Source organism: Acartia tonsa, chromosome 4 (genome assembly GCF_053477335.1).
Source record: "Acartia tonsa isolate MP-2025a chromosome 4, ASM5347733v1, whole genome shotgun sequence".
In the NCBI taxonomy this organism is placed as follows: Eukaryota; Metazoa; Arthropoda; class Copepoda; order Calanoida; family Acartiidae; genus Acartia; species Acartia tonsa.
The window spans coordinates 41550339-41574070 of NC_137263.1; the positions used below are offsets into that span (position 1 = coordinate 41550339).

Sequence of the window (23732 nt, forward strand, 5' to 3'; positions counted from 1 at the left end):
AAAAATAATAATATCAGACCACAACGATAAAAAAAAAGTAATTCTATTATACCTTTGATTGAAATATTTGATCAATTACAGAAAAATGTAGATAACACTTTTTGCAGTTTTCTTTATTGCTGTGCTACTTTTAAGACTAAATTTCGTTATTTACATAATGCATAATATGGTGCATATAGATATTAGGAATGTATATCTAAAGATAGGGTGTTCTATCATTAGAGTAAAAGTTTCTTATTAGCTATTTTCATAAGTACTAGAAGTTCTCCATATACAACAAAGATTAGTTGGTTTTATTTTTTTTTTGGGGGGGGGGACAAGGACGTCCAATCATTTTTATTTAAGGAGAGGGGGGGGGGGAATTGAAAATTAAAATTTTGGGGTGCCGTAGCACAATCATTTTTTTTTGGGGGGGGGGGGGTTAATCACCCCCTTACCTGTTCCCCTTCAGGGACGTCCAATGTGATGAATTTTATGTAGAGGAGTGAAATTAAAGTAATAATTTGCGAATCTAAAAAACAAGAATTTTGCAGCAAAGTATGAATGCCAAATGTAGTCCATATTTGTTCTCAAATTTACTTTCAAAGTGTTTTGTTACACCATATCATTCATACATTATTGTGCATCATATTCTTATCTTCTTTCACAACTTAATGAGTAGCTTCGCTACTTAAAAAATAAACAAATTTTTTTTTGCAGCGCGGCTCAAACCATATATATATTATATATTTGAGGTGGCAGAAAATTTATTAAGAATCAACGTACATTCAATTGAACAGTTTTAACTACTTATGTCTTATTAACCTATTTTAAAGTTTTTTTTATTGTATTCATTGATATATTTTAGACTAAAGCATAAAAACCAAAGATTCTTGTACTTGCACACTTACTACCTACTCTAACCCAATTATAGCAAACAAAACAGAAAACACCAAAAAGCCTTTGTAATTTTTTATCAAAGCAACTTGAAATATTTTATTATAAAGCTTTTTTAAATATGCTCAGGGGTGTATATTCTACATGGGATCCCCTGCTCAGGGGGGGGGGGGGAAATAAAAAATAAGTGGTTGGAGGGAGAAAAAATGTAAAAATTAAGAAAACTAAAAACATTTTTTCCATTTCCCCCCCTCCTTGGTAAAAAAAACTTTTAAAAATGTGTGGTAGGAGGGATAAAATAAATAAAATATAGAGTTCTTTAAATATTTTTCCATTTTCCCCCTACTTGGTGAGAAAAAACTAGGGGGGGAAGAAAAATAAAAAAAAATTTAGCAGGGGAAAAAAAATAAATCTTGTGCAGAATATACACCCCTGAATATGCTATAAACCAATCACAAAGAAACGAATGATCTCTAAATATTTTCAGATATAAAAAATGTTTTATCAAGAACGAACAAGGTGAGAGGAAGGAGAGCTTGTGAACATGGATATTTACTATTGTGGCTTCAATGGGTTCCGCCAGGTTCCTATTGCTGGTAACTCGGATACTCTTACTTGTCTCACACTTCATACCAAAAGTGCCAAGGTAATATTTTGTATAGACTTAATAATAGTTACTCTAAGTAGGATGTAAAAAGGATTAAAAGAAAAGAATAGTAATATTTTCCTTAAACTTCTTCAAATATGTAAGTTTAGTTTAATGAAGTCCATTTTTAACTAAATCTTAGCTGAAAATTCATGGCTTACCTTGAAAATTGATTGCCTTAAGTTGTGATATTCAAGAACTTTAGAAATGTAAGTTATAAAGCCCACGAATGAGAGAAAGTTTAAAGTTAAAAATCCACTCAGTCCCTGACTTAAGATTTTTTTACAGGTAGTGGATGTTGCAGTTTGCTGGAACTACTTAGTCGTTGCAGAGAAGGACCGGATCACAAAATATGGCCTGGTCAACAGTAAACCCGGTCTCCAGCGGCTAGATCCACCGCCAGGTAGCGGAGACCTCATCCAACTATCCGCCACTCCCCGCCACCTCCTGTCGGTCACATCAACCGGTGAATGTTGGACCCACGAGGAGGGGAAAGGATGGCGACGGGTTCTAGTTGAAACAGAACTGCCTGAGGTTGTGACGCCGTCGGATGACACAACCACCACCGCCTCAACGTTGTTGCTGGAAGAGCCACCAGCAGAGGAGAGCAGCGATGGAACAGCCCTAGAGCGTGATCAGCTTATAATTGTTAACAATCAAGACACAAACACAAAAACAGACTTATGCCCGAAAGAAAAGCCAACCACACTCCACCACGGCTCGACAGCCTCGACGGTGAGCAACAGTCCGGACAATGAGGAAAATCCAGTGTTTATGGTGAAAACAGCATGCGGAGATTATCACAACCTCGGTCTGGACGCTCAGGGCCAGGCATTCAGTCTTCCTAGTCCGCTGCACATACACGGGTTCCCGGGCTCGCCGGCGCTGAAGGTGACCGACGTGGCATGCGGCAAGGAGCACTGCATGGTCCTGACAGAGACGGGCCAGGTTTATTCCTGGGGAGGTGGCACACGTGGACAGCTGGGACACGGCATTCTTGCATCAGAGTACAAACCTAAATTAATCATGGCACTTGATGGCATGAGAATACGAAAGGTATTTTTAATCATTTATTTGTTTCGGCCAATTTTTTTTATACCTATGTTCTAACATAATTTTTATATATTTTGGATCTCATGAATATTGGTCTCCAACAAGTTTGGCTCTCTGTTCTGGTTATGAAAGTTATTGACTGGACACAAATTAGAGTTTTAGCAGTTTTTTACAACTACTAAATCATTTTGAAATAGTTTCAAGACTTTATTTTGATTTTACTTTATTATTAGATTGCCGCTGGTGGTTGGCACAGTGCCGTAATCTCAGAATTCAATGATCTCTACATGTTCGGCTGGAACGAGTCAGGCCAGCTGGCCCTGCCAACCAACCTGGCACGACCGGCCGAGTGCTTCTCAGCCGTTGAGAAGCTGTTGATGGCGTGTTGCACAATGCAAGCGGAGGATGCGGCCCTGCCCCGCGGGGATACAGAGGACACGGAGGTGTACAGGAAACACGGCGATGAGGACAGTGAGTGCCAGATTATAGATCCAGATAAGGTATAATTAACGGTGGTTCTTACTTTAGCATTAATTTGTTGGCTTATTTAATCTTGATTGGTCAGTACAAACTAGCAGTGCTAAGAATTTTTTTTGACCAATAATTTTAACAAATATGTATAAGGACTCAAGGAGTAATTTAATTTGTTTACAATTGTACATCAATTTATCTCCATTATCTTATCCCTTAAAGATCCTGAACTTAAGCATTTGTGATTCTATATTTCTCACCTTAAAAACATTTGATAGGGTATACTTCGATATTTATATGTATAAATATTTTATGTTCAGGAGGGTCTAAGTTGTTATTCGCCAGCTGCTTGTGAAAATTCAAATGAATATATTATGGTTCAACCTGTTCCACTACTTATCACTATCAGGTAAAAGGTTGACTAAGGCGCTTATGGAAGAGCACCAAAAGATTTCCATCTTTCTCAACATTAAAAGTATAAAAGCTGAAAAAAATAAGCCTTTATATTTTCGGTTTCTTACAGAACAGTATTTATAATTTTGTAGAAAATTGAAAGAGGTTGTCAATTTTACGATGTGTTGCCCCAAAACGACAGCTGAAAAACACGTATAGGTTTCGTGATTTTTTACGAATTAATTTCGTTATTGGTATAAGCTGGAAAATTTAGGGCAAAATAGTTTTTTCGAGTGTCTTCTCCTTGCTGTTTCGTTTCACCCTTTAAAAAGAGCAATAAGTTCATTGATATTATAAGTAAATCAATGAGAACTTGATATGTAAACCTCTGCCCTAAACACCAATCATCCTAAAAACTGCAATTCGTTTCTGTATTAGTTTACACTATTTTGTAGATAAAAATTCAAATTATATCCACCTAACGCTGAATAAATAAACTATTTTTTTTGTCTAGTGGAAAGAACAACAGTGAAGCGTCCGTGCTTGATGTCGGGTGTGGGTCCAGGCACACTGTGTGCCTCACAGAGGGCAACCAGGTCTGGTCGTTCGGCTGGAATAAGCATGGACAGCTGGGTCTGGGGGATAACAAGTCCAGAGATCATATAGCCAAAGTTCCTCTTCCAAAGTCAATAAACAGGTAAAAAGGAAACCGACGTCTTATTAGCCTTAAAAATTATTTATTTCTAAAAAGTCATTAGATTCAATAAATATATTATCTTTAATCCTTTTTAAAAAGTTTCAAAGCAAGTAATACGACATTGAGGAAACTATTTCAAAAGTGGTAAATTTTTAATAGAAATTAGTTTTTCTGAAGATGAAATATCCTCCCTTGCTTATAATTGAACTCTTATTAAAAACCTCTGGCTTTACTTAGAAGATTTTACAAAACTCTTTCTTTAAAAGCATATGATATCATAATGGAGGTAATCATAGATTTTAAAATATTTATAGGTATTAAGTTCTTCAATTTCATATAAAAATACTTGCCTTTTATGATATGTTATAAGTTCACAATTTATCTATAAACGAGAACAGTTATGTTCATATCTAGCGCAGCTTACAATATTATGTGTGAAAACTAGAAATAAAGAAATTCTCTAGAAACACATCTTTTTAATTGTAATTGAAGTACAGTGTTTTCTCTACTATTATTTATCTAAGAAAAGGGTTCATCGATTTTTAGTGATTTACCCCCTCCCCCCCCCCCCTCTTCTCCCCTTTGGCCATCTAATAATTATCTTTTTTTTGCAAGGGGTAGCGAGATTGAATCCCTAAGATGCGGTGATTGGGGAACTGTTCTTATTGTGCAACCAGCTAAGAAAACTAAATAAAAAAAGAAAAAAATCCAAGTGACAAAAATAAAAGAAAAAAATCTACAGAACTGAAATAAATCCTATCCCACAGAACTGCAGTATTGCGTCCAGTGACAAAAATGGTCGAATGTTGGTGTACATTTTTGTATTATGGTTTTAAATATTTTCCTACATATTAAACATATTATAACTATCTATTATGATTATGTTTAAAAGAGATTAAAAATTAACAACTTTTCATAATATTTAAGTTTTAAAAAAATGCGCACCTTATTAAAATTTGAATATACAAGTAGTATTTTTTATTGGATATTAAGTGGGGTGCAGGCTCAGAGGTTACATTGGACTGGAAATTAAAACTTAGGGGACTTTTTTTTGATTTGTTGGTTCAAAACTTTTAATATGTAAACTTTTAAATCAAATAATTAAATCTACAGAAGGGTTAATTTTGTTTATCATCATTGGGGTTATTTATCAATTAATTGTCCATTGTCTTATCATCCCCTAATATTCATGAGTGGGGTGTTTATTAAAAATTAAAAGTCTGTGATTTATAAACCAAAACCAAATAGGTTCATCCGAGTGTATTAATATTATTTTTGTAGATTTTTCTTACACCATTACACTTAAAAACTATCAGTTTATTTTTTAATAAGGGAAGTTAAAGATATTAATTTTCATCAGTATTTGATATTAGTATTTCATTATGGTTTCCGCTGAACCGGCTTATTAGAGCATTACTGAAAAATCATGTATCGTATCGTTGACAATTTTCCACGATAAATAAAATAAAAATCGTGAGAATTGTATCAGTTTTATTGGCCCGAGCTTGCTCCTCGTGGCTTATGATCGTATAATCTTTCATTTTACTATTCGCGGAAATATTGTCTAAATAGATAGGTAACTATCAAACTTTTTTTTTTCAAGTATCAAAAATCAAATTCACCAATTACGCACATTTGTCGAAAGTCTCAAAAAAACACAATTTGGTCATATTGACCAGCAGAAAATTTTCTCAAAAAAATCAAAACAAATTAAGTGCCATATAACGTTAAATTAAGGTGATCTCTTTTTATTGTCAAACTTAAAAATTTACATAATTTGTTCCAAAAAACTATGAATGATATTTCAATCTATTATTCTTATTATTTTATATTAAGGATCGTTTATGAAATTTATTGTGTTCAAATTTTCACAAAAATACCCAACTTTTTTTCATTTAAACAATTTATTTTTAGTCATAGCGAGGAGCATTAATCCTGCGGGGCCTCAACTATGCAGTCTATCCAAACCCTTACTTGAGTCAAAATAAGTAATCTAACACAGTTTTATTCTTTTTAAAAAAATGTTGAGAATTTTAACATGATAACTTCCGTAAAACTTTCCCTTTGTAGATTCGAGGAGATTACTATTAATGGGCGATCATTTCTGCAAATGTATCATACTTCAAAGTTTAAAAAAATTTGAACCGCAAATTTTTCTATGCTAAATTTTTCAAATAGGCATTCCATGAAGGTAATGAAATTCCTGTTGCTTTTTTTTTGCGAATATGCGACTCTGCGGAAAGGATAGCCCACCTCAAACTATTGATGTGAACTAAATTTTAATCTAATGTACATTTTAAAAATATTTACATGTTTGATTTTCAGGGATGTGGACGAGTCTTTTTAACGTAACTCCTTTTTGCAAATGCCACACTAATTTTGTGTATACATATATTTTGTTATCCTTATGGACAAGGAACCATGATTCTGACAAACAATTCTAAGTGAAAATTTCTCCACACCCCTTTACCTCCTTTTCACTCTTTCTTGTCAACTTTCCTTTAGATAAAGCCCAAAACAAGTTTTACGCCAACATTTCGCCACTAAAATATCCAAATTTTATCAATTCAAATGCAATTAATTTACTGAATCATGGTATCTGGTTATCCCCATAGTTCTTGCTTATTTTTTTGGTTGCTTCTCCCCCCTCCGTCTCCTGGAGCCGCAAAATTTTGTTTTGTAAATCCTTGCACATACACATCCCTGTAATTAACAAAAATTTTATACAAGAAATTATTCGCATTTAAATTTTGATCAAAGCTGTTTTTTTTATAATAAAAATTCTTTGCTGTTAAAATAAATCTAATCACGATATTGTAACCTATTCAATAACATGTTAATTGATGGATACTCAATTGATTAATTATTTGTATGTATTTGTTCGCGTCCTTATTGATAGTTTTTTAGTGATATAAAAATATCCTGTTTAGATATTGTACCTAAATTTAATAAACCTATCATTTTTACGTATAATTTTTATTTTATTTTAAAGTTGTTTTTATATGTATTCAAACAAGAATGACCACATCCAAAAGTAGCAAAGCGAAGCAAAAAAACATATTAAGATATTAAAAAATAACAAAAAGAGTAGCTTAGTATCAATCAGAGGAATAGAGTTGGATAATTTTAAAGTTATTTCTCGTATTCATTCGAATCCGGTGGATAGAAACCGGTTCTCATCCATACGAAAAAACTATGTCTAGCATCGTATTATATCCAGTTTTCTACGAATATAGAAATGTACAATCATAAGATTAAACCCAGTTTTTTTAGACGTTTCCTTCGGCACCTTGGGGCCAAAAAAACTAGTTTTAATCTTATAATTGTACACTCTATATCCGCGGAAAGCCGTTTATAATACGATACGAGAAATAACTATTAAAAAATAAATCCACTTGTCCTTTCACCTATAATTTTCCAAAATCCCATAAAATGTCAAAAAATTTAGTTTTGAAAAAGGTTTCAGATGAACCTTTCGAATTAGTTTTTTTTTTACAAAATCTACATTAGGCAAGAAATTTCAGCCACCGAGACAATAAGTTGAAACGAAAATGGGTCTAAAAAGCTCCTTAAATTCAGTCTGATCGCCATGAATGTTTCAGACTTAATTATACTCCATAGTGATAAGAATATTGACAAGAATTTCAACCGTCTATATTTTGTAGTATCTGAGAAAATCAGTTGTAAAAATAAAAGCGGCTGTAAAGCAAAAGGTAAATAATAATTTTTCGAAGGTTTCGTGAATTCATCATTCCTAATATCTTTCATAATTATTTCCTTCTTTTTCTTCTCATTAAACATTTTACTGATTGATAATTCACTTTGTGTCATTCCATGATTTTTCTTGTTTCGCTGCACTGCTAATGGATGTTGTCATTCTTGTTTAAATTCTTTATCAAGGTTATAGAATTTTTACTCAGGGCTAGGTCAATTGTTGCCAATTAATCTAGTAACCATATTTGTTCTTGTTTACCACAAAGTAAAAATGTAAATAATATATTAGAATTAATTTATATTTTCTAAATATAAGGAATAATTTTTACAATAATCATAACACAGGTTCAATAAGCATCAAAATGAAATAATAGAATAATAATAAAAGAAAGCGTTAGGTACATATTATGTAATATTATTTTTAATTTAGTTTTGTAAATTTAATCAAGAAGATGTAATTTTGGCAAGGTACCAATTAAGCAAAGTGTAGAAATAAATATTAATAATTTTTATGAGGGGGGGTGGAGTTTAATTCATTTGAGACGGATAAAATACACTCCCTTGAATAAGATATATAAAAACCTTACAGGACATAAAAAAACGATCTACAGTGATAAGCGAGAAATTTATATTCAGAACGATAGACACATCCTTCTTTTACACAGATAAAAACAAAGCATTTAACACCCCCCCCCCAAAAAAAAAAAAATTAATTAAAATAAATAAGAAACCCCTGATTTACAAGACAATGCCTACACACTATTAAATTAAATAACAGAGCTTGAACAAATATGCAAACAATTTTTCACATAATACAAGAATTTCTTTAATTTATAAAGCTATCTAACTACCTATAGTACTTTAACACCAGTAATTTTGATACAAAGATAATAAAACGAAATTAATACAATGTTTGGTCGATACAAAATGCGTTTTTTTTCTAATTTGAAAAAGAAATATTAAAAAATGTAATGGAATGATTTTTTGAACAAGAATTGTTATTAATTTTGTTATTCTATATAGAGTGAAAAAGGGGAATAATAGTTAGGGGATAATAAGAAAAAAGTTATTTTACATTTACTGTTATTAAAAAATCTTTAAGTTATATAGAAAGAAACGACCAAAATTTAACTATCTAAAAGTAACCAATACAAGCAATCAAAGGGGGGGGTCATTTTCTAGTAAATTCCGTAAAGGTGTGTGTGTTATAAGGCCTAAAAATAGTAGTAGGACGATAAGGTGCTCTATATATTTGTATTCCCTATTGAATAGAACAATAGGGAGCACCTTATCGTTCTACTACTATTTTTAGGCCTTATAACACACACACCTTTACGGAATTTACTAGAAAATGACCTCCCCCTTTTTACATTCTCTAGGTATATTATCACTGAATTATAACTCTGGATATAATAAAATGTCTGAGTAATTTTTGCCTGCTTAAAAAAAAATATTTAAAACCGCAAGCAGCAATATAAATAAATCCTAATGCCTTTATTTATGTTTAACTTGAGTGTAGAATTTTATTGAAATCATTGTAAGCTGTCTCTAGATCAAAACTAAGCTGTCTTGCTTGGCTCTCATTCAATTCTTCACTCGCCTACAAAATAACAATGATTATTTATAAAAGGGATGGCAATCCGTCAAATTTTTGGACCGGATTCGGATTCTTACAAGAATCCGTCCAAAAAAATGGCGGATTCCGGATTCGGATTCCGGATTCTAGCAATATTTTTAAGGGTTTTTTTTAAATAAAAAATTTAAGTGCTACATAAAAATTAATGTTCTTGGTGTTCTCTATAATTCACTTCCGAGAATCGAACCAGATTTGAAAAGATATAATGTATAATGATGATAATCTTTGCCTTCAAAAAGGGGAAGTTGAAAGAAAAAACCCAAGACGCCTATTTTAGCCTACCAATGAATTAAGAATCTAAATCCGCTATTAAAAAACGGATTCTGGATTCGGATTTCAAAAATGGGCGGATTCCGGATTCGGATACGGATTGCCAACCCTAATTTATAAACTTTATTCAGGATATGAAAGAGGTTAACTACGTTTATGTCAAGAAAAAACAGGAGTCAAAGGTTATTTTACACTTTGTCTTTGTACAAAATTGAGTTTTACTTCGGCAATAATTCCCCTGAATAATCAAATGGATTTGCATTCCTAAAAGAGCAATACCTAAATATTTCATTAATCATTACATTAAATAATAAAACTGAAACCTGACGTATCTAGTACCTAATGATTAAAAAAGGGCAATATTATAGACATTTTCTTTCTTCACCCACGTACATTTCAAGCTTAAACCTTTCATTCGTCCATATAATTCATGTCTAAATATTCAAATATATGTTGAAATTCAAGGGAAATGAAGATATTTAAATTAACCTAGAACTCACCCACACCCCCCAAAATAAATATTATGCAATCTACAAAAGCACAATTTAACAACACAGAACTGTGGATGAGAGAATGATCATAGGTTAGGAATATCCCCTGATCAGGGTGAAAGAGGGACTATCCAACCCCCGTAACGTTACTAACCTGCATGCCAGACAAAGTATTGAGCCAGTTATTAATTTTTTGTTTGCTCTGCCAGTCTGCGGGCAACATACTCAGCCTATCTAGGTTATCTGCTAGATCCTGAACAATAAAAAGTTTCCTGTCAAATCCAATTTTTTAAAAATTGACCTCTTTGAATTTATGATGCCGTTAGTTTACATTTCCCAAGATTTAATTTTAAAATAGCCAAACCGATTGAGTTCTCCATTGTATGGAAGCTTTGTATAGGTCTTAAAATGGTTTTGGACTTTAATATGATTTAAGTTTGGTCTTGGGGTGTTTTTTATGCTATTTTATGCCGCTCGATTAAGGTGCGCAGTTAAATACAAATAGTGAAGCCTTTATACCTATGAGATGGTAGACAGTCAACCAATACTATAAATCAATATTGTTAAGGAGTAAATTGTCCAATCGTTTAAGAGATCTTACAATACATAGACTAGACATGTACATATAACTACTTTATCATAAAGTCATATTGAGATGTGCTTAAAGAAACTGTTTTAAGAGGTTTTCTTCCTACTTTTCGTTGTCCCTAAATGCTAGTGGCGCAGTCACTAGTTGAATAAAGATAACGAAGCCCTTTTTTACCTTAAGTTCACCGTGTAGGGCATCCATAGACCTATATTCTAACTTGAGGTTGTCCATGACGGTAATGAAAAGAGCGACTATCTCTGCTATCAGCTTGCTCGTGTTCCCCTTGTCATCCTTGATTGTGATGGGTCGATCCTCTTTGATTCTTTCTACAAATAAAATTCAAATATATTTTTTAGGCACCGTCAAATTTTATTAGTAAGGCTTTCTTCTAAAATAAAATCTCTTTAGGTTAGAGAGGTTCTTTTGCACATCTGTCTTTACATTTACATAAGGTTTTAAGACATAGACATAGGTAATAATTAGGGTTATACAGAGAAAATGTTAATGCTTAGTAAAGACTACTCTTTTTCTCTTAACAACCCTAGAATGTTTTTTTTTACTTTTCTCCTTATATAGGATTAAAATAAATGTCGAGTTTTGAATAAAAATGTTAATTTTATTCCATTTGAACATTCCCTAACTCTTCATAGAGGCTCAGTAAGTATATTAGAAATCAGGGACGTCCAAGCTTTTTATTTTGAGGGGGGCAAAATAGGGAGATTTTAAAGCTTAGAGGGGGTATATATAAAGTATTATAGAAATTTTGAGGGGGTTTAAATGAGGTGTTTCAAAGTTTGCGCAGGTAAACACTCTTTTACCCCACCCTTGGACGTCTATGCTAGAAATACTCATTATTGAGACTAGATACGCTACATACCTAGAGCTGCGGGAGCATCAAGTCTGTATTTTGACATGAAAGATTCTAGTGTGGGGTATTCGTCTCCTTGAACCTAGAAAAAATCATGATGTAAATTATTAACCAGCGACATTTTCATGAGTGTTTCTATTATGTAAACATTAAACAACTTAAATTATGGTTCTTATCCTCAAAGTGGCTATTGAGCCCCGAAGCCCTATCTCATTTATTTCTTTAAAAATTAAAAATAAGGATGGAAAGGGGTGGTAGTTTTTATCTTTATATCTTTATAACCATGCAGGCCCTCTAACTGCCGTTCCCTAACCCAGCAGAGCCATTACCCAATATAACCTAAGTTGACTAAAGTAATAAACCAAAAATTATCCCCACCCCTTATTTTCAATTAATTTCAAAATACCCTACTAAGCAGTTACATATAAAAGTTTAGTGTTTAACAGAAACACCAGAAAACTTTTTTAATTTCATAAAATATAAAGTTTTAACAGACACAATAGATACCTATTAAGAATAGAAATGCAATTATACGACTATTTAGGTGTTTCCGCTTGCATAAGTATCTTCCCTGATTATAAAAACAGCATTGTAAACACAAAAATAATATTAATAACACTTATACAAGATTATTCTAAATGTATTTTCTGCATGTAAAAAAAGTGTGCCCTATATTAAATGTTTTTAATGCATTTCTCTCTATTTGTTTATTCAATTGACATCTTTGAAGCTAAACTAAACACTAGAAAGGAATTCCACGAAGGGTATTTCTAGAGTTTAGTTACTTAAAATATTTTCACAGACTAGGATAATTTATGTAGATCAATTCTTGAATCTTAGGGATAAGACAGTGGACGACAAATTAATGTACATCTCGTAATATGATAAACTAAATTACAAGGCCTCTGTTAATTTTAATAATAAGTTGAAAAGTTTGGAACTACTAGTTCATAAACCAAAAAGTACCAACAGTTTTTAAGCAAACGGAATAAGACATCGTGGATGTAAAACGTTGGGTACCAAAGTAATTTATAGACCAATATCCCCGTCCTCCCTGAGTTTTATTATAAAGATAATCAGGGATGACTTTGATATTTGTTCTTAGATCTCGAGTCAAATGCTTTGTGTAAAATTAGTCTGGGTATCATGTTGCAAAAATTATAGGATAAAAGCTCAAATTGAAAACTACAAGGTAAAAATTAATAATTTTTCTTTTATATTCTACCTGTTTAAATGCTGCTTTAAATTGTACTAACAGTCTTGAACAATTTCCAGAATATTCCTAAAATATAAAAATGGTTGTTTTTTTGAGTCTACAACAATTAAAATTATATTTTGTATCCATTCAATTTTGATTGCTTGCTAATAGCGCAGCTACTTTATACGTCCATTTGCTCTCTGTCATACGAGGTTTACTTACAATTGTGTATATGCTTTAAATTTCAGTCAGTCATTTTTAAAATATTTCCATATTTAGTATTTATGTGTTACACTTACAGTTTATTGTTCTTTTCTTTACTGCTGCACAAACTTAATCTTATATGATTCTGACCTTAGCTTGAACACTGTCTTTGATATATGCTTTTTCTAAACACTGCAGTGTATTAATGACTGCAAATAGTTCAGCCAGGTTGTCTATCTTCTCTCTTTCCCGGGGATTTCGGTACAACTTTACTTCCTCCATAAGCTCCGGCCTATTGGCATCTGGCCCTAAACTAAAGGCCATTTTATATTCTGAAATATAAAAATATAGGTAACAAATAACAATACCTATCTTATAAGAAATAGAGACAAGTAAAACAAAAACAGATGAAAGTAAAAAATGTTTAATAAAGTGTAATGCACAATAAATCTTGCTTTATATTTTTATCAGAGCTGGATTCTTTAAAAAATTTGCCCCACTAATCGCTTAGTGGGGCAAAATTGTTTTCGTGAAAAATCAACCAAAATCACATTAAAAATCTACAAAAATTAAACATAATCATTGAAGGGTTATAATTTGGTTTACTTTTTGTAGATTTTTAATGTGATTTTGGTGGATTTTTCACGAAAACAATTTTGCCCCACTAAGCGATTAGTGGGGCAAATTTTTTTTAAGAATCCACCTCTGCTTTGTCTTTTTTGTACAAATTATTTTTTTCTAGCTTGTAGGCCTTGTGCAAAGGAATCTCTCATATCAGTTGAAATTTTAACTTTATTTTTATTTTTTACTTCTGTATTATTAAAATATTCCATATCACAGGGCGGGGCTATTTCATTTCTCCTCCCCCGCGGGGCTTCAACTTCTTCATTATCTTCTGAATCAGAATCTTGTTCCTCCAGCTCATTAATTATCCGCCGGTTGAGTCCCGGCTGTGGTAAATAACTTGATTCTTGCATTTTTCTGTGTAGATCTAACCGCATGGCGGTAGAATATCCCGATGCAGTTGGCGGTTTTTTCGTTTCTTCTGTTTGATTATACTTAGAGAAAGACGGCGGAGGCACGTTATATGAAGGGGGAGGTACATTATATATGTTTGATGGCATGTAACATTCATTAGCTGAAGATTTATCTAAAGATGCCATAGGATCAGAAGATACTCTGTCCAAAGCTGCCATAGGATCAGAGGATACTCTGTCCAAAGCTGCCATAGGGTTTATAGATTCTGCTTCTAAAGCGGCCACCGCCACAGGATCAATTTTGTTAGTTGAAGCTCTTGGATTTTGATACACATTATGTGTTTCATTACTATTATTGTATGAATCTAAATACTGCATGGAATTTTTTGATGTTGAAGGCTTTTCACTGAATGTTTTAAAATTTTCTGCTTTACTTTTATGACGCTTCATTTCTGCATTCTTCTTATATTCTTCATCCTTTTTCTTTAAAATATTTTTAGCCTCGTTAAAAGCTGTGGGCGGAGCAAAGTCTGGGTTTCGTTCAAGTCTTTGTTTGGATAACCATTCTTGTTGTGTGAGAACCTTCCATTCTTTCTTCATATCGTCCAATCCATCCTTCCCCAAATCCCAATCTCGTAGATTTTCACGTCTCTTAATCTCATTCTTTCTTTTTTCTTCCTCTTCTTGAGTTTTTCTGAACATTTTAAGACCATCAACAACACTTTTGGTAAAATCAACACCTTGCTCACTATCTTCGTCCCCATTTGTGTCAGATTTAAGTGGTTCATCTTCAAGAGGAGGTAAACCAAGCTTTTCCCTGCGTTTCTGTTTAATCTTCCATATTCTATCTGCCATTTCACGTTTTCTCTTTTCAGCCTTTCTCTCCTTTTCAAGTCTAGCAGTATCAGTTTCTTCATGTAATTTTCTAAGTGTAACCTGTTCTTTTAATCTAGTCTGCTCGTCTTTAGAAAATGCATAGAAACCAGCGCCATGAGCTCTGGCCTCATCAAATCTGACATCTGTATAATGGAGAGAATCTTTGGTAAGATTCTCCATTTCTTCCTTCTCCCACTTTTGTCTGATCATTTCTCTGCGCATATCTTCACTAGGCATATCTGGCTCGTCATTTGATCTATCTCTGTCATCATTATTTCTATTATCATCCTCACTTGAACTACTTTCCTTTCTTTCTCTAGTCTCAATTTTTCTGTCCTTTTGTTGCAACTTTTTAAGGTCTTTTCTCATGCATGTTCTTGTCCTACCAAGTGAGTCTGTATATTCCACCCATTCATCATCTTCTCCGTCTGCAGGATAATCATATTTATAATCTTTCTTCCTTCCATCATCACTGTCAGAATCACTATCACTCTTTTTGCCAAACTCTACCAAAAAATTACTTGCAATTTCACTGCGTCCCTTGCCCTCTTTCAGACTGGCATAAATTTTGGCCTTCCGTTCCATAATTGACTTTGAACGTTGCCAGGTCATTTCTTCCTCTTTTTCGTTCTCCATATCTTTATGCATACGAGCAAGAATACCCGTATTTTCTTTGGACCAAATATTTGCTTTCTTGCCATCGCCACCTTTCTTTTCCGGGCGGTAGTTTCCTTTTTGGCGGTTTTGTAACGCCTCCGCCTTTTTTCTCACCATTTCCGCTTTGAGGTCGGCCAGTGAGGTGGCGTCGGCCTGCAAGTGAATTGTTTCCTTTTTCTCGCCATACAGACTGTTTGTCAACGACATTTTCTTCTGAAAAATGAAAACATTTCAGATACAAAATCAAAATTTAATTAATATAAAAATTAAGGATTAGTAGATAGGTATATGTTGTCCTATAATCATAAATTGGGTACACTTTAATTTATCTGTACCTGGTAGTTATTATATAATATCTAAAATTTCTTTATTTTTTTCAAGTACATTTAAAACATCCTATATAAAGCTTAAAAATTTAATTCAGCTTCCTGTAAATAAGTAAAATGAAGCTGGATTGGAATTTGATAATTATATTGATTTCATAGTCCAATTACCAAAAATCTAACGTATTAATATTATTTAATTTTTCACCTTGCAAATAAATAGTTTTATGTTAATAAATGTATATATATATATAATTAATAATATTCAACATATAGCGATATCTCAACGATCAAAAATTAAGAATTTGATAACTAATTCATTTAGATTAACATTACCTTAATAAAGAAAATGATTGAGATTTTTACTGGTTGTCTGATTATAATAAGAATCCGTACTTTAAAATACGAGATATCTAAGCTAATTCAGTCTCTTTTTGTATAAATGAAAAAATATATGAGAAGTAATAAATATATAATATTAAACTTACAATCTTATTTCATTTTATATCACAATTTTATTAGCTTGAGAATTCAGAAAAAGAATTGAATGAATAAATAAAAATGAGAAAAATATTATTTTCTTATCTGCAACCATTATGAAACTAAAGCTTTTCATAAAATAAAATAACAAAAACTACAAAGAGCTGGAGGCTGGCCTTGAACCTGAGACTAAATGTACTCCCCAATCATGAAATACCCACAAAAACATTCCAATACTCTGCAAACTTTTTGCTTGTTAGAAGATTTAACTTTTTGCTTGTATAAAATTCTTTATTTCTTGTTGTGGATCGATTGCTCATCAAGGTCATGAAAACATTACTCAAGCGCAGGATGCCGCGATAAATTACAAAACGGGTAATTATTACTCGCAAAAGATATAATTTTATTTATTATTATTTAAATCAAAATATCATTTTGCTTTTAATCTTGTAGATTTTTTACCAAATATCTTTGGAAAGAATATTTACCCGTTTAAAAATGGATCTCTAAAACGACGACTTTTTACAAAAAGGAGAGTACTTTTATTTATTTTGCTATTTTTCTTTGTTTAAATAATGGGATTTCTTAATTTATAAATTGATTTTATTTTTTGCACTATATCTATTATAATAGAAATTGTATATTTATCTAGTTATTGTTATATCTTTTATATTTTAAGTTTAAGCCAAAATTTTCTCTGGCTTTAATATATAGGAAGAGTAAGGTTAGAAAATAACCCAAAATCACCTTATAGCCAATATGAATTTTCTCTGAAAAAATTCAACCCATCATAAAAAAACTACTTACTGTTTTATTCAATTACTAAAGGTTGTGCACTAAGCACTTAGAGGCTGTATATTTATTTTATAGCAGCTAAAACCATCCAAGTCTTAAATATAAAAAATTATCTTAAAAACATCGACTCAGATAAATATGAATCTTTCATAGAATTTAAATCTAATCGGCTCAGTATTTATTTAATTATTAAGTTTTAGACTAAAAACGTTTCTATATTATCTTTTATAGTAAAAACTATTGGAAAGTAAAATTTTTGTGTGTACTGTCCTTTTAAGCTCGAACAGCTGATTTAGACACAACACGACTCCAACAGACAGACACACTTTTACTTTTATAAATTATACATTTTATTTCAGTTTTATTAATGTCAGACTCAGAATGTGCATATTTGTAGAATGAAATCTAATGTTACTATTTTTAAAAGTGAAGTTTTTTATACATTTACGGTCCGTAAATAATAGATAAATGATTTGGTTAATTTTTAGCAAGTGTTAAGAGTTGTCATATCGATTCCAAACTTGAAATTATGATTCCTGTAACTGTTAGGTACAAGTGTAAAATTAAGTATAGGCATCATGTTATTGAGCATTTAGTTATTTAGATTTATACGGAATTTTATTCAGATTAAGCAATGTTCAAAATTATTTATTGTTTTGTAATCAAGCTTTATTTAATTGTTAATTAAAGTTTGTTCGTTTTTTTGACCGTCTAATTTGCTAAACTTCGATTTCTTCGATGTTATCATCTATGCTTAGCTTTACTAGGTTTTAAATTGTATTTTATTTATGAAATATATATCATAATAAGCTGTTTTCAGACTAACAATGGATGTTTTCTTGTTAGTGGCTGTAGCTACCTTTCTCTGTCTTCTCCTTGCCATCCCAACTTTCCTCAGGTACGATCACATCCACTGCAGTTTTGTTATGTATAATACCTACAATGTGTGTAGGATCGAGGATCTCTGCAGGAATAAGATATCCCTGAAAATTATAAACTTGGAAAGCAAATAGAATTCAAAGATTTCTAGATAGTAAAATTCTTCAGGAACAAATAAAAAATTAAAATTGGTCAAGTGTAAGTCAACGAAAAAGTACGGAAAGTGCATGAACATGAACATTGGCGACAAAGCTGCAGTGCATCGCACTGTAGTTTTTCTAAAGAATGTTAAAAGGGGGGGGGGGGGCGAAAGTGACACTTTTTAAAACCAAAACTATTAGTCAACAAAGGAACTCAACTAAAAAAAGAGTTACAGGTCTGAGATTTTGCATGGCAGTTGCTTTATAGGGGTACAATATGGAACTGTGAAGAAACGGCGGCGCAACCGCCGAAAACCGCCGTTTCCCGCCGAATTTTTTTTTGCCTTTTCTCGGCGGTTTTCGGCGGTTGCACCGCCGTTTCTTCACAGTTCCATATTGTACCCCTATAAAGCAACTGCCATGCAAAATGTCAGACCTGTAACTCTTTTTTTAGTTGAGTTCCTTTGACTTTCAGTTTCGGTTTCAGAAAGTGTCACTTTCGCGCCCCCCCCCCCCCCTTTCACTGTAATTTCCCCAATTACATTTACATCCTACTGTGGATTATTAAACGCCAGGGGCACATCTTTTAGTTCTAAATATAGCATTGAAAAATTGCCAAAATACCATAGCGCCTAATATTTTTTTTCTTCTAGATATACCAGATCTAGTGATGATTCATCTGGAGGTCAACAGCAACGAGGTGTAGAAGCTAATAGGGGGCCAGGTATAAGATTTCGGCATTCTTTCTAACTTATGATAAACAAACACCAAAATATTTCTAATGCTTACTGGGTCTAAAAACCTTGTTATCCCTAATATTTCAAATACAAGAAGATTACCTATTACATTCAAAGGTTTCGTACATCTATTTTTGTATTACAACAATTTATCATTATTGTTTTCAGGTGGAAGGCGTGGTCCACGCTTGAGACGCCCTGTGCGAGACGACAGTGACGACGAAGCTGACCCAGACGCCGACAGAAACGAAGAGCTAGAAGAGTTGGAGGAAGCTGGCATCAAAATACCCGACGGTAAAATCGGAAAGAAAAAGTTAGAGAAGCTGCAGGCAAAGGCGGACAAAAAGCTTCAACGCGAAGCTGAGCTCAGAGAAAGGGAGGAGGCGAAAAAGAAACGGGAGCAAGAGGATGAAGAGGCAGAAAAGGCAAGACAGGAAGAAATTGAAGAAGAAAAAAGATTAGCCGAGGAGGAGAAAAGATTAGCAGAGGAAAAGGAAAGACAAGAATATGAAGAATATTTGAAGCTCAAAGAAGCATTTACTGTGGACGAGGAAGGTTGTGATGAAATAGAAGATTCTGAACAAAATAAACTTGTATTGTTTATCAGTTATATAAAGGAAAAGAAGATTGTTATGCTGGAAGATTTAGCTGCTCAATTTCAGATCAAAACTCAAGATGTTATTGATCGTATTAACAGTCTCCAAGAATCAGGAGATCTCACTGGCGTTATTGATGATCGTGGCAAGTTTATTTACATTTCTCAAGAAGAACTGGAGAATGTTGCCAAGTTTATTCGCCAGCAAGGCCGGGTTTCCATCACAGATCTTGCAGCAAATTCCAACAAGCTCATTACATTATCATCATAAAGTTCTACATTATGAATTACTGTATCATTGCATTTGTTATATTTATTTGTTGACATTTTATATTTATATGAATTCTTAAAAGGTAATATTATTTATGTAAAAATTGCTGTGATGTAAAATAATATATTTACAGAGAAGATGAGTTTGTTATTGCGTGCCTCTTGCAGAAGCCTGTTGGTTCCTTCCCAGCAGGCAAATACTGCTCTCAGAAGCATGGCCGTCATGAAGCCAATGAGTCCAGAGGTAGGATTTCCCTTAGAATGAGTCTTAACACGTTATTTTACTGTTAACTTTTCCGACATTTAATTATAAAAGTTTCTCCATCTTTTAAAAGCAACTCGACAATTACTTTTTTTAAAGATTGACCAGCAAAAGAAAATATACTTATTTTTTCCAATAAGTTTCACTTTCAATGGCCAGTAAATCAGTGACAACATTGTTATTCTTTTGTCGATTATCATCGATCCTACATATATCTTTTTATATTTTGCAAAAATGTGCTTTAATAGAAGTTTTTACCTTAACTCACTGTAAACCTCTTTTTTTTTCAGCTCTTCTAATCTTTTAAGAAGAATTAAAATGAATATGTGTTTTAGTTATCTATATTTGATTATTTAAAATAATTTCTTTTCTTAATTATTAGAAAATAACTTTCAAACAATCCTTTATTTTTACCTACGAAAGGTTTAAACTAGGTGTTGATGATAATAAAAAAATAAGGATAACATATTTCTCTTTTTCAGGAGCACAAAATTTCCAGAACTAACTTTTGGGACAAGAACAAGGCACTGAACCGTCCCCTGTCACCTCATTTAACCATTTACAAATTCCAGCTGACCAGCATGCTCTCAATTACTCACAGGTATCCATAATATTTACAAATTCCAGCTGACCAGCATGCTCTCAATTACTCACAGGTATCCATAATATTTATAAATTCCAGCTGACCAGCATGCTCTCAATTACTCACAGGTATCCAAAATATTTATAAATTCCAGCTGACCAGCATATCTCAATTACTCACAGGTATCCAAAATATTTATAAATTCTAGCTGACCAGCATGCTCTCAATTACTCACAGGTATCCAAAATAGAGATGTATGAAGAGATTGTTATCATCAAACTAAAAGTAGATTGTAGACGAATTTCATATCCTGTAAAATACTAAACAACAAAAAAAAAGAATAAATAAAAACTAAGTACTTGATTTTGCAACTAACAAAATAATACTAACCCCTTTTAAACTTTAAGGCGTTTTACCTTTATGTATGTAAATTCTTAATGTATAGCTTACTAGCAAATCTCTTTCTTTGTTAGTTTTTATTACAATGAAACTTTAATAATGCTTGTCTTTAATCGAGTATTATTTACAAATTATCATAAAATTTCAGAGGCACTGGTCTTTTGCAATCAGCCTACCTGTCTGCTTTCGCAGTGGCCGCCATGACTCTTCCAGGTACGATAGAAATAGAAAATTAGGTTTTTGGAGATTTTATGCCATTTTAGGCAAAATTACGTATGCGATCAAATGAAACAAACATTTTTTTACATTCAATCAAAAATTTATTAATACTTTAATGTTTAGTTGATAAATCAGGATATCCAAGTACATTTTGACAGTTGAGGGGACATCGGGCTCTCCCCAAAGTTTTATAATAACGTTTTTTACAGGGGTGTATATTCTACATGGGATCCCCGGCTCAGGGGGGGGGGGATAAAAAATAAGTGGTTGGAGGGGAAAATAATGTAAAAATTAAGAAAACTGAAAACATTTTTTTCATTTCCCCCCCTCCTTGGTAAAAAAAACTAAAAAAATGTGTGGTAGGAGGGAAAAAATAAATAAAATATAGAGTTCTTTAAATATTTTTCCATTTTCCCCCCTACTTGGTGAAAAAACTAGGGGGGGGGGAATAAAAAAAATTGTCGCCGGGGAAAAAAAATAAATCTTGTGCAGAATATACACCCCTGGTTTTTTATTCGTTGGATTAACAACTTTTGGGACCTTTATTGAATTTTGATTCCAAACGTTTCAACCACTAATTGTAAACTACAGAAGATGTAATTTTGTTTATCATCAAAGGGGGATGTACAATGTACATCAATTTAAAGGAAAATTTCTTATCCCTTTACATTGTAAAGCTTTTGAATAAGAAGCTCATGTATTTAAACCTTTTTTTGTATAGGAACTTTTCCCATGTGGATGCAATTTGTACAAGACATGCAGTTCGGCATGCCATTAATCACTCTGGCCAAGTTTGGGCTGGCCCTCCCTGTCACCTTCCATCTTTTCAACGGTCTCAGACATCTTGCCTGGGATATGGGCATGGGATTCAAGATTGCTGATCTGTACAAGAGTGGTTACACTGTGGTCGGTTTGGCGGTCATTGCTGCCATTGCTCTGGCTTTGCTTTAATTCTGGTGGAAGTAAAACATAGTTCTAGTTTTATATTATAACTAATAGAAAGTTAAACAATATTTTTACGTTAAAAGATATTGTTAACATGCTATTTTAATATCTATTTATATTATGTATTATGAATATCAAGGCGATTTTTTTCATGTTGTATCTTTAGCTTTATTTAGAGACTTTGGGTTGATAATAACTTTACAGTCTGTAAATAATCCTAATAATTTCCACGTTTAAACCAAATACATACATTTTAACCTACTGTACTGGATGAAACCAAATTATTATCAAATATGTTAGTATTAATAAACCTTTTTTTATTATTTTGTTTCTTTTTTTATTGTTATTTGTTTGTTTTGCTTTAGTTTTCTAAGGAGAAATTTTTAATTAAAGATTTTGACAAGTCACTGCAACTATCCAACCATATAAAGTCAAAGTTGAGAAGCTATTAGTTTTTTTTAGTTGATATTGCTTCACTTGAGAGAAATTATATCTACTGATTTAATTTTCTTTTATTTGATTTTAATTTATTCAATGGTTACGTTACAAAATGAAGACATGATAAATATGGTTTCTTTCAGATTAATTATAGAAATATGTAAAAATGTTACTCAAGGAAGATGATCACTCTCGGGAAAGAAAGTTGGTTAATTTTTGAGATTGAACATGAAGTAAAAATTCGTTAAATTAGTTTCATCAGGTTTGGGAACTAAGTGACTTTTGTACATACAACTATGCCCCCGCACTTTTTTCTCTCTCGATGAGTGTTTAATTTACATCAGAGTTGGATCTTTAAATTATTTTTTGCAGCCACAGCTGCTGCCGTAGCTGCCAGAGCGGCCAATATAAAAGAATTTTCGACAGTGCAATATGGATCTTTAAAATCTTTTATGGCTCGACATTTTATACATTTTTTATATAATTTACTTAATCATTTATAAAAACCTCAATTTCAATGGTTTTACGCTAGTTTTTAAATAAAACATTAAAAATTGGCTGTCTTTGTGGCTACGTGGCAACGTTAAATGACTGTAGCCACTTTTAGCGTGGCCAGCTACGGTACATGGCTACTCGTAGCCATTTTGATTTAAAGATCGCTATTAGGTGAGCGGCTGTACATCTGGCAGTGGCGACGGCTACACTAAACTATTTAAAGATCCAGCTCAGGACAAAGTCCATATGATTTTTTTTGTTTCAAAAACTCATAAGTCCGAGAATGTACGCAAGTTAAAAATGTATAAAGTTGAGGTATCGAATAAAATACTGTTTCTAAAAGTTAAAACAATACCTATTTATTTTTGAATCTAAGTTTTGTACATTATAGTAAAAAACATTTCATTGTAAACCTCGAGATAAAACCATGAAATTGACTGTTTTTGCCTGTCCTCGGTTTTTGTATGAGAAATATAATCTCTTATTTCAGTTTTATTAATCCAGAAAGTACTTGATATTTTATGTAATATTCTAAAACTTTAAATATATCAGCATA

General features: G+C 32.4%; 4 protein-coding genes across 7 annotated transcripts; 3 read left to right on the top strand and 1 right to left on the bottom strand.

Annotated features, from left to right (window-relative positions):
- The first annotated feature begins 1330 nt into the window (after nt 1–1330).
- LOC145317273 (E3 ISG15--protein ligase Herc6-like) lies at nt 1331–7103 on the top strand. 2 transcript variants are annotated; one of them, XR_013878959.1, is made up of 7 exons: nt 1331–1522; nt 1811–2578; nt 2809–3075; nt 3367–3455; nt 3954–4136; nt 4752–6248; nt 6380–7103. XR_013878959.1 is itself a non-coding variant. In XM_080158279.1 (6 exons), exons 1-6 carry the CDS (start codon nt 1421–1423, stop codon nt 4828–4830), a joined length of 1488 nt encoding a protein of 495 aa, XP_080014405.1. In that variant the 5' UTR covers nt 1331–1420; the 3' UTR covers nt 4831–7103. The 2 variants fall into 2 exon arrangements, 1 of the variants encoding a protein (XP_080014405.1); XM_080158279.1 differs by having other exon boundaries at nt 4752–7103.
- Nucleotides 7104–8135: 1032 nt separating this feature from the next.
- LOC145317269 (vacuolar protein sorting-associated protein 28 homolog) lies at nt 8136–16720 on the bottom strand. Of its 3 annotated transcripts, XM_080158275.1 has the most exons (7): nt 13810–13880; nt 13257–13579; nt 12930–12986; nt 11714–11786; nt 11011–11162; nt 10402–10500; nt 8136–9450 (listed from the first exon to the last, which is right to left on the bottom strand). In XM_080158275.1, exons 2-7 carry the CDS (start codon nt 13428–13430, stop codon nt 9355–9357), a joined length of 651 nt encoding a protein of 216 aa, XP_080014401.1. In that variant the 5' UTR covers nt 13431–13579; nt 13810–13880; the 3' UTR covers nt 8136–9354. The 3 variants fall into 3 exon arrangements, with proteins under 3 accessions (XP_080014401.1, XP_080014400.1, XP_080014399.1); XM_080158274.1 differs by lacking the exons at nt 8136–9450; nt 10402–10500; nt 11011–11162; nt 11714–11786; nt 12930–12986 and having other exon boundaries at nt 13430–13579; nt 13810–16720; XM_080158273.1 differs by lacking the exons at nt 8136–9450; nt 10402–10500; nt 11011–11162; nt 11714–11786; nt 12930–12986 and having other exon boundaries at nt 13430–13586; nt 13810–16720.
- An 816-nt stretch (nt 16721–17536) lies between these two features.
- Ddrgk1 (DDRGK domain containing 1) lies at nt 17537–19970 on the top strand. The gene is made up of 3 exons (XM_080158281.1): nt 17537–18112; nt 18887–18957; nt 19139–19970. Exons 1-3 carry the CDS (start codon nt 18042–18044, stop codon nt 19834–19836), a joined length of 840 nt encoding a protein of 279 aa, XP_080014407.1. The 5' UTR covers nt 17537–18041; the 3' UTR covers nt 19837–19970.
- Nucleotides 19926–22566, top strand: SdhC (Succinate dehydrogenase, subunit C). Its single transcript, XM_080158282.1, has 4 exons — nt 19926–20079; nt 20580–20698; nt 21228–21292; nt 22020–22566. The coding sequence occupies exons 1-4, from the start codon at nt 19975–19977 to the stop codon at nt 22247–22249; spliced, it is 519 nt and encodes a 172-aa protein (XP_080014408.1). The 5' UTR covers nt 19926–19974; the 3' UTR covers nt 22250–22566.
- Nucleotides 22567–23732: the final 1166 nt, after the last annotated feature.

Coding starts and splice junctions, on each gene's coding strand:
- LOC145317273 (XM_080158279.1), top strand. CDS start 1,421: ATGGATATTTACTATTGTGGCTTCAATGGGTTCCGCCAGGTTCCTATT. Junction 2,579..2,808: donor ATGGCATGAGAATACGAAAG/GTATTTTTAATC, acceptor CTTTATTATTAG/ATTGCCGCTGGTGGTTGGCA. Junction 3,076..3,366: donor AGATTATAGATCCAGATAAG/GTATAATTAACG, acceptor TTTTATGTTCAG/GAGGGTCTAAGTTGTTATTC.
- LOC145317269 (XM_080158274.1), bottom strand. CDS start 15,823: ATGTCGTTGACAAACAGTCTGTATGGCGAGAAAAAGGAAACAATTCAC.
- Ddrgk1 (XM_080158281.1), top strand. CDS start 18,042: ATGGATGTTTTCTTGTTAGTGGCTGTAGCTACCTTTCTCTGTCTTCTC. Junction 18,113..18,886: donor GCCATCCCAACTTTCCTCAG/GTACGATCACAT, acceptor TTTTTCTTCTAG/ATATACCAGATCTAGTGATG. Junction 18,958..19,138: donor AGAAGCTAATAGGGGGCCAG/GTATAAGATTTC, acceptor TATTGTTTTCAG/GTGGAAGGCGTGGTCCACGC.
- SdhC (XM_080158282.1), top strand. CDS start 19,975: ATGAGTTTGTTATTGCGTGCCTCTTGCAGAAGCCTGTTGGTTCCTTCC. Junction 20,080..20,579: donor TGAAGCCAATGAGTCCAGAG/GTAGGATTTCCC, acceptor TCTCTTTTTCAG/GAGCACAAAATTTCCAGAAC. Junction 20,699..21,227: donor ATGCTCTCAATTACTCACAG/GTATCCATAATA, acceptor ATAAAATTTCAG/AGGCACTGGTCTTTTGCAAT.